Source organism: Caenorhabditis remanei, chromosome X, assembly GCF_010183535.1.
Source record: "Caenorhabditis remanei strain PX506 chromosome X, whole genome shotgun sequence".
Classification (NCBI taxonomy): domain Eukaryota; kingdom Metazoa; phylum Nematoda; class Chromadorea; order Rhabditida; family Rhabditidae; genus Caenorhabditis; species Caenorhabditis remanei.
In genome coordinates, this window is record NC_071333.1 from 20,275,109 (window position 1) to 20,285,267 (window position 10,159).

Here is a 10,159-nt window from a genome sequence, read left to right on the forward strand (position 1 = left end):
ACAAAAAATGAAACTTCCTGGGAATCCCCATCTCACATGGTCAATCAAAAAAGACTATTAGATATCAAATTTCCATCCACATTTTCCAAAACATCTTCTTTTCTTTTTCTAGAAATCAAATTTTCAAAGAGAAATGGGAAACTCGAGTTTGCTGCAGTTTTCGAGACCCATTAATTGAGTAGAAGAGGCAAAATGATTAATGCATTTTTTTGGTGAGGCGGCTGTTGTGCAAAGGAAGACTGGAGGAGTGCGGAAAGATGAAGAACAGCAATGCTGCAAGATTGGGAAGGGGAAATGATAAAACAAGTATTATCCATATTTTTTCTCAAAAGTGATATTAGCTAAAACTAAAAAAATTTAGCAAACTTGCAACGGGTCGAAAAAAAATTTTTTGGAAAAAATCTTCTTAAGACTGATTTTTTGTATGCCTAGAATGTTTTTAAAGAATTTATTTTTCAAAAGGCAAAAAAACAAATTTTCCGAAAAATTTGTAGTGACAGTAGTTCAGAAACTCAAATCCGGGTCGACCGGGCCTGGCCGACCCGGAATTTTGGAAGTGTGTTTTTAGCTAACTGGAAGTAGACTTTTGCTAACTGAAAACTATTAAAAATAGAGATGTTGTGTTTACAAAACAAAAAAAGTTAGCTAAATATACGTCCCGTTTGGAATAAACCGAATAAACAGATAAATTCTATGATGCCGAACACATCGTCTGCACTTTCTGCACTCTCTCGGTGCAAAACATTTTATTTTTAGGTTTTTTGCAGTTCATTTAACCGGAAACATTAGTAAGAAAACAACAACGTCACTTTCGAAGTGCTGAGTCAAACAGGAAGAAAAAAATTCCAAAAAAGGTCCTTTTTCAGTTCTATAAAACAAAAAGTGTGAAATATAAAAAAACATACACAAACTATGTCCAAACAAAAAAACTTCCTTTATTCTTTTCATCATTAATTGGCCTTTTTGACCAAAACCAGCCACTCGAGAATGTCTAGTTGCTTCTTTTTTTGGGAGATATTTCTATTCATTTTTAACTAAACCAAACATTAAAAAAGTGTTGGACTAATGGTCTGTGCTATGTCAGAATTTTAAATAGTGGATGGGAAACTTGTGGAATTGATCCGGTGAATATTAGTTATATGTTTTGATCGATTTTCATATTCTGTTTCATTAAAATCAAAACTCCTGCTTACTCAATCTGATGTCCTAATTTGTCTCCGGCCCCTATTTACCACTTCTGTTTTTAGCTACCACACCCATACACTATCATCAATTATTCACTAAGTTTGACTCCACTTGAGAAGCATTGTTTAAAATGTTACCCAGCAACAACCAAACAATGAGAAAAAGGGAGAAAAAACTTTAAACATCATACTTTCCAAATTTTCTTGTGACCTACTCTAAAAATTGAATTCAGGAAACAATGGTTCGAGTTGATCGAGGTAAGGCAACAAAAAACTAGGTAACTCTTTATTCACAATTTGTTCCCCTCCTTATTCATTCAACTGAAATAATGGGAACATCTCAGAAATCATTTTTTGTTGTTTTAAGACTTGGTTTTTGATGGATTAAAAAATAGTTTTTGGCTTTCTGGGAACCGCTTCCACATTTTCAGACCTGAAACGATGTTACTTTTACCGCATCAAAATCGAAGGAGATGTTGTAAAACCTATGGAACAGCGTTCCCCGTCGCCAGAATTCCCGAAGTCAGGAATCCCACGTCAGGATATTATACGTATATCATTTTTGGTAGAGTTCACTGATTTTTTTCACCCGTTTCAGCATACAATCCTCATTTTCGTGAACGAGCATCCAGACACACTTCTCGACCGTCAAGTACCAGGAGAATCAGGTATGAATTTTTAAGGATTTTTAATCATAAGGAATAATATCTGAATTCTGAATTCTGAATTCCAGCTGGAGTCGTGAAGCTGACCGGGTCCGTGAGATTTCTCCAAGAAGTGAGCCGGAGCCAGAACCTGATAAGATTTTCTACCCACCACCAAGAAAGTCGAACAGCTTCTCAGAGGGTTATGTGGACCCTGAAGAAAGTGAGACTCATTAAATTTGCATTTTATTACAATTATATTCACAATTTGTTGTTTTCAGAATACCCACTCACCGAGAAGAAAAAGAAAAAGAAGAAGAAGGTCCCAGTTTTCGAGCCCAAATCAAAGCCAGCTAGGAAGCTAACTCCAGAACCAGTATTTCAACCAGTGAGAATCATATTTTTTGAAAACTATACCCATAACTTGTATTCCAGGTCTATATCCCACCAACAACTGTGAAAAAAGGTATTCCATCCAAACCAAAGCCGAAAAAGAAAAATGATCAGCTTATCAGGCAGCACAGAGTGAGTTTTCTCTTTTTTCATTTTCAGTAGTTTTGTGTTTTAGGACCAACGGTATCGTGCTCAAAAGTTGGAACAGCAGTCCAGAAAATCTCAGATTCCTACTTCAAATCTGAGGAAAGTGAAATCAGAGACCAATTTGAATGTTTTGAGATCAGTGCCAAAAGAGACACTGATGAAAAAGGCGGTGAGTAGTTGACAGGTGTTAGAAGGAAATGGATCCCTGATTAGATACAACGTAGTCTAGTTCAACCATTCGGTTCATTATATTCCAGGAAACCGGAAAAACTAAGCACTTCAACCCTCCACGTTGGCGTCATGTTGGTGATCGGAATCGTCGTCGCCAAGGCGACAAACACTCTCGTTCATTTGCCTCTGATTATTATTTTTGAGAAGTCTGACATAATAAATATTTGTGTACGTGTTGTGAGAAAGGCAAGAATGCGAGATGTGGGAACGTTGATACATACGTAAATACAAGCAACTTGAGCCATGTAGTGTCATTCTTATTCTGTTAAATTGAAATTTTGATATATAAAATGAATCATATAAGGAAGGTGACGCGGCTTTCAAACTATCAATAAATTTTGTTATAGGCATTTTCAATTGCGGGAAGTTGATTTCTGCCATCAAAACCGGCTAAATGTCTCTGCGAACCAAGTTATGAGCTCTCAAACTTTTCAAATGGTTATGTATTTTCACATGGGATTCTAAATCGGCAAATGTGTAGTATACGCAAAGATGTTTTTATTTTTAGCCTTCTTTTAGCGTTTTTAGCGTTTTACAGCACAGGTGAACCGCTGGGAAACACATATAGAACCGCGCGGTGGCGTATTTGCAGCCGATTTGAAATTCAATGTGAAAAGCTTAGCTATAAGCTCATATCTTGGCTCACAGAAACAGTTAGTCTGTTTTGACAGCAAAAATGGACTACGGGAAGTCGAAAGTAACGATAATCAAATTTGCAAAGACTTCCCTTGTTAGATATTTAAAACCGAAATCTTTGAAAACCTTATATCTGATAATCCCTTCTTTTTTTTCTTCTTTTTCTCTCTATTCGAACGCTTTTTTTATATATCTTCTTCTCATTTTCTCCCTCCCTCTTTTTTTTCATCCCCACATCCCCCTTCTCCTCCTTCCTCTTTTTAATTTGTATGTGTATGTGTATGTGTGGTGAGAAAAAGAAAAAGAATGAAGCGAGGAAAGAAAAAGGAAGCCGAGCACACTCTTTTTAGCGAAAAACGAGGCGAGTCGTCATCGCAACATAATACATACGAGCAAAAAGAAAACGAGCGGAAACCAAACACACTAAAAGTGTTTCTGCAAGACGTTGGAAAAGGGAAATAAAGTTCAGTTTTTTTTTTGGTGAGTTCAGGTGCAATTATTATAATGTTTTCCTTGGGTTCGGTTTTTTGGTTGGGAGGTGGAAGGGAGAGTACAACCAACGTCATTGGAAAATGACAGGTGGGAATATTGATGTTTTTATATTTATATACGTGGGTTATATATCAGAAGCTGTCAGATGTATATTCAAAAGTTCGACGTTTTCGAAAAAAAAATCAAAAATTTTCAAAATTTTGTTCAACATACTTTTTCAACTTCATATGCCGGGCCGGACCGGTATAAAAAAGTATGAAAAAAAACAATTTTAAAAAACTCCTTTCGCTCCCTCTCCATATTAAATTTTTTTTCAAAGAAGCTCTTCTACGAAAAAGTACGGAATCCAATTCCCACCAGGTTTCATCACCTGCCAAAATACATCACGCCATCTCAGACGCCAACCCTTCTCTACCTCTCTAAGGGGATCTTCAGTCGGACCGGATATATATTGGCCACTTTACTTCCGGTCACTCGGACCAGCCACTTTTTATTGGTGTGCGGCCAAGGAGAAGAGAAGGGATAGGGGAAAAACGACTTGGCTTGGTGAAGGGTATTCTTATATCTTTTACACTTCTTGCAATGAAAAAAGGTCAAATTTTTTGATTCGAAACATTTCGAGACTATAAAATGTTTGTTGAAAGTATATGTACTTCACTCCAATTTTTTCACTCTTAATGTCATCACATTCTTCTATGCACTTGTTTCGTTTATTCATGTTGCTGGGAGACATAGTCCCAAGTTCTTTTTCTTTTCACTTCTCTCTTTTTCCGTTTGTCTCGTTTTTCCACATTTTTCCAATTACTTTTCTGTCGCTAGTTCAGAGAATTCGTTTTTGATATTTTTGGTGGGTCTTTTCTCTTTCGCAGTGTTACTGCCACCCAGAAACAAAAAAAAAGGGGGAGTATATTATTAGATGTAAATGTAAGGTAGAGATGGTAGCAGACGGGTGTGAGGAGGTGTGAGATGCGGGAAAAAAGGGTTCGTTACAGGTGATAGTGCTTTGATTGAAGAAAACAAATATTATTTCAATAATACGGGATAATATTTTGTCAGTTAACTAGTTTTTGTTATTTCTATCGGGAATCTAGCTAATGGACTTTTCTGTATACCTCAAAAAACTTAACTGTATCACAGATTGCACATGAAGTTGTTCAGCTTTTTATATTACCTTTTTACCTCTCGGCTCGCCTTTTTGTTTTTTAGAATCCTAGAATTTAATTTTCTCACAAATCTTTTTCTCTTACTCTCTTATTCTGTTTTTTTTCACTCAATCTTTATTTCCTCTCTTTCCTCAACATTTCCCCCTTTTCAACACATTTCCACATTCCAGATTCTTCCTATGATACCGGTGATACTATGATAATTAATGGGCTGCAAGATATCTACAGAATTTTGTGCGGACAACCCGGTTGCATCCACAAGTAAGGTGCATCCATCTGATGTGAGTCTGGTTCTTTTTTCTTCGTTTTTTTTGCTTTAAAATTGAGGGGCGTGGTCCCCATAGTAACCTACCCAGATAGATGGTGAACCTTTTCTTCTTTTCCTTTTTGTTCGCATTTCTTCTTTTACCTTGTTTAGGGATCCTGGTTCATTTTTTGTCTGTCCGTTTCAGATATCATACGGAAACATAGACTTTAATATGCATCATGCTCAAAACATTTCCCATGTCATATCTATGAGGCTAAGTACACAATTTTTAGAAAAATTGAGAAAACGTTAGAACAGACTATGAAATCATATGTCTCAAAATGATAAGAAAATCACTGAAAATCATCTAAGGCGCTCATTAGTTGTAGACTAACAAATTGTGAGACATAGAGTCTCAAAAATGTTATATCCCGTTTCCGCTTTGATATTTTCTTTGAAAAATGTTTTCTACTGGGTGGCCTTAATGATAGGTGGTAACCTAATAATTATTTTTTTGAAGAAATTTTGTTTTTCTTATGATATCACATTTGAGCAAATTTTTGGGTACATTACCCATTCTTCTCGCTATTTTCTTTCAGTTTACTCTTCACCTAACACATTTTCTTGTTGTTAGGTATTCTTCACCCAACCAACCTTAATTTCCGCGCTTCATTTTCATCTATCTATGTTTTTTCGTTATCATAGAAGTCAGTCTTCTTTTTTTCAAAATTTTTCACCTGGCTTAGCTTTTCCTTCATATCTCTTCTTGTGTTTGTCGTTCTGCTACTATAAATCACAAAAAATAAGAAATGCGAACATTTTTTCTCTGGCTGCCTCTCCCATTTCTGATCAGTCTTTCTTACTCGTTTTTCTGGAAGTATGATTGTGTGAGAAAAATATTCATAATGATGAAAAATGCGTATATTTAGATATTATATGACGTAGAATAACATTTTCAATCTCTATGTTAAAAAAAAAGAAAATGTACGTGTGTCGTAAATGAAATATCCCGGAAATTGAAAAAATTAAGTTAACTCGTTAAAAGTTAAAACGTTCGAAATTTCCAGCTTGCCACATCTTCCCTTCCTATCAAACCCGTTGAATTCTACGATCCCTCGCAACCAGTGAACAACGATCAAATCTTTCGAAAAGTGTCCCTCACAAAAAAAGAGTCCAAAGAAAAGGAGACACCATCAAATCGGCGCATTTCTTTGCAAGTTGAACCTAAAAAGGTCAGTTCTTTTTCTTTGTTCACATTGTTTTTCATTCAGAAAGGGCGTTGTGGAGGGAAAACTTAGATTTTCCAGAATTTGCCACTTCCTCTCACAAGGTCTTCATCGTTGAGCTCTATCATGGAAAATCGACCGCCAAGTGGAATTTCCAAGTGAGTTTTTTGTCTATACTATTAAAAAAACCTTATCCCAATGCTTTCCACGTTATTCAGTTCCTCTTATACCCGAATCCAACGCTCAAAAAACACGGCGTCGCGACGCTTCACTATCGATACGTCACGCGCCAAATCGAACCAATTCGTCGTCTCATTATGTGCCAAGAAAATAGGTATAATTGAATATCCGGAAGGTCGGCCGGATAAACAACCCAGCGATGTTTACTGGCACAATGTGGTACTTTCGGATATGAATAAAATTGTCACCTCACCGCACTCGAAAGTCAACAAGTTCCCAGGTAATAGAAACTAGAAATTGAAATTAAAACTCAGAAAATAAATGTTTTTGTTTCAGGAATGACAGAACTAGCCAAGAAGATTTCCTTGACCCATGCGATCTCCTCTATGCAAAAATTGTTCCCAGACGAGTACGCATTCTATCCAAAGTCATGGTTCCTACCAGCCCATCTCACTGATTTTCATGTAAGACTCTAAAATTCTCAGCGATATTCGAATACATGACTTCTGTCTTTCAGACGTATTATCGGAAAAGCCAGGCCGCTGGAAAAATGGAAATGTGGTTTATTGTAAAGCCTGATGAAGGTGCACAGGGTACCGGCATCTATTTGATAAGCAATCCAAGTCAGATAAGAGATGTAAACCAACAACAGTTAGTTCAGGTTTGTCTTATTCTTCAGATTATAAATTTTGATTAAACAACAAGAATTTCGCAGGAATACATCGCTGACCCGATGCTTATGGGTGATAAATTGAAATTTGATTTCCGTGTGTATGGAGTTATCAAGAGCATCAATCCTTTGTCGATATACGTGGCTAGAGAAGGTATTCCAATAATACTTTTGTATTTTCCAATCACTTTGTTTTCAGGAATGGCTCGTTTCTGTACAGAAAAGTACGAGAAGCCGGATTCGTCAAACTTCAAAAATCTCTACGCTCATCTCACGAATTATTCATTGAACAAGGCGAATGAGGCGTACGTGCATAGCAACACACTCCAAGACCAGACCAAAGGTGAGAGAGGGACTAGGGGGATTAGTTGAGGAATGGAATGCTGGAAGTGTTTGCAATAAGGGATAAGAATATAGAGATAAAACCACAAAACACATTTTTGCAGGAAGCAAGCGTCTCTTATCTACCGTATTCCATCAGTTGGAATCCAGGGGTATCAAAACAAAGAAATTATGGCATGACATCAAACTCATCCTTGTGAAGACTACATTAGCAATGCTACCGGAAATAATGCTACATTATGAACATCATTTCTATGATTCACCAGGCCCGCAATGTTTTCAGGTGAGTAATTTTGAAAACACTGAAAAAATGACAAAAAATATTTTTTTCAGATCATGGGTTTCGACGTTATGATAAGAGATGATGGAACGCCCATCCTTCTTGAAGTGAATGCTGCTCCATCTCTTACTGCAGATCATATTGTTCCATATCCTGGCAGATCACTAACCGAGGGTGGCCAACGGGTCAGAAGTATTGTTGATGAGGTAGACAACTTCAATAGAGAACAAGAATACTAAAAAAATTGATTTTATTTTATTCAGGTTATAAAAATGCCACTAGTCAGAGATACATTACTTCTGGTGCTGGGATTAATGGAAGAGGAATATCAGACTACTCATAGTTTGTATGTTTTAATTTAACTAGGGGAAGTCACCGAGTCAGTGTCAAGATATATGACGTGTCATTGGAAAAATATCATTGGAAAACATAGAAAAAGCTGATTCCAAATATATCTTTAGTTTTTGCTCTCGAAGCCTGGTGTTTGACAAAAACACGCAAAAAACCTTTTTTCTTTGAGCTTTTTCTCGAACGACAGGTTTCCAGGGTAAAAACTGAATAAATATTTAAAATCAGCGTTTTCTCAGCTTTTCAATGATACAGGTCACGTTCCATATCTCCGAACTGACTCCATGATCTTCCCTACTACCAGAAAGTAATAATTTTTATTTTCTGTTTCAGAAAAGGTGAAACAAAGTCTCTGGATGATTTTCAAACAATAAAACAGAAAAGGAAACCTCATTTGAGTGAAGTATGTTACTTTTTAACCTTTCTGACCTTTAATATCTTTACTTAAAACATTTTTAGATATTTCCAACCCGGTATGGTGCTCACAGTGGCCATCTCCTATTCCTGGATAAGGCCATGTATATCTACATGCAATTTGTGCAACTACGTAACAATGTAAACATCACTGGTGCCGGATTGAAGCAATTTGTCAGGTACAACACCTCATTTTTCATTTTTTGCACATGTTTCTTATTGTTTTTTGATGTTTTAGGAAGTGCAATCTAGCAGATGTAATGCCGATTGCACAAGTGGATGTGAAAGTTGCAGAGATTAACTATTATTTTACCGGGGACCGACAGACTAGTGGGAATGGTAAGTTGTTTTGTTTTAAACTAACTGTGAAAAACCACGGAGTCAGTTTGGAGATATGGCACGCGACTCATATTATTGGGAAGCTAAATGTAAGAAAACGCTGGTTCCAAATATGTATTTAATTCGAGAAAAACAAAGTCACAGTTTGGTAAAATAGAGAATTATTTCCTTCTTAAAACGCGAAAATTAAAAAAAAAATTTCAAGAAGATAATAATTCGAGATTTTTCAGAATATTGACCTTGTTTTTACCTCGAGAGCAAAAATTTAATACATATTTGGAATCAGCTTTTTTTCAGCTTTCCAAAGATATAGGTCACATCCCAAACCTCCAAACTGACTCCATGGCTCTCACTAGTAATATGAAAATTTCATTTTATTTTTTCAGGACTTCCTTTCCATGCGTTCCTTATGTTTTTATTCTTTGTTGCTGAGAAGAAGTTTCATATGGAATCCGACTTGCTGGCAAAAGTTCAAAGACTCTTATCTTTCTGTGATATGAGTCTGAGACACTATGGAGTCCGGTCTGCTAGATTGAGAAGAGCTGAAGTTGACTCCACTATTGGGTAAGCATCTAGAAAATCAGGAATCTAGAAAAAATTGGATTCCAGAAATGTTGAAATCTACATGCTGCCGTCTCGGATGGCTAGAAATCGGTCTGGCCGGTATGGCAGAAAGGTTAGTGGTTTTTATTTGAAATTCTTGTTTAATAAAAAATGTATGTATATTTTAGGAAAATGGAATGGATGCAAACAACAATCCAAACAGTTTCAGCCACTTGCCACGGATTACCGAAAGACTATGAAAATGGAAAAATATTTGTGTAAAAATTATTGTGAACTTTGTGTATATGATTTTGATGATTTTTTCTATTAAGTGCCAAGTATGAATGAAATTGTATTTTGAACTAAAATTTTGAGATAGATCAATATTGAAAACTGATATCTTTTTACCTTTGGTTCATGAAGAGGGGCTGACCGCCTTCTCTTCTTAAGTGGTCTATTGAAAAGTGGCTGGTGACCATTATACTATTGAAACTCCTTATGACTCATCTAAAATCATATGTTTGAGAGTAAACACACACGGATATCCAAAAATTGATTTAGTTGATTTCTCCTTCCTATTTTCTGTTATCTCTCTTACATTTTCAGTGTTTTTTTCTCTCAAGAGGAATGACGGAACGGATAACTGAAGTGAGACTACAAGAAATACACCCTGCTCATCC

General features: G+C 36.2%; 2 protein-coding genes across 2 annotated transcripts; both read left to right on the forward strand.

Moving 5' to 3' along the window:
* Nucleotides 1-1,671: 1,671 nt before the first annotated feature.
* On the forward strand, nt 1,672-2,742 carry GCK72_026062 (uncharacterized protein; the record flags this gene model as incomplete). Its single annotated transcript, XM_003101999.2, has 7 exons — nt 1,672-1,735; nt 1,783-1,852; nt 1,918-2,051; nt 2,110-2,216; nt 2,264-2,353; nt 2,397-2,537; nt 2,626-2,742. 7 exons carry the CDS (start codon nt 1,672-1,674, stop codon nt 2,740-2,742), a joined length of 723 nt encoding a protein of 240 aa, XP_003102047.2.
* Nucleotides 2,743-6,489: 3,747 nt separating this feature from the next.
* GCK72_026063 (uncharacterized protein) lies at nt 6,490-9,739 on the forward strand (the record flags this gene model as incomplete). The annotated part of the gene is made up of 15 exons (XM_053736637.1): nt 6,490-6,521; nt 6,582-6,823; nt 6,880-7,007; nt 7,061-7,204; nt 7,259-7,367; nt 7,413-7,556; nt 7,660-7,838; nt 7,889-8,041; nt 8,099-8,181; nt 8,517-8,586; nt 8,643-8,776; nt 8,836-8,936; nt 9,323-9,500; nt 9,546-9,612; nt 9,668-9,739. 15 exons carry the CDS (start codon nt 6,490-6,492, stop codon nt 9,737-9,739), a joined length of 1,836 nt encoding a protein of 611 aa, XP_053580203.1.
* Nucleotides 9,740-10,159: the final 420 nt, after the last annotated feature.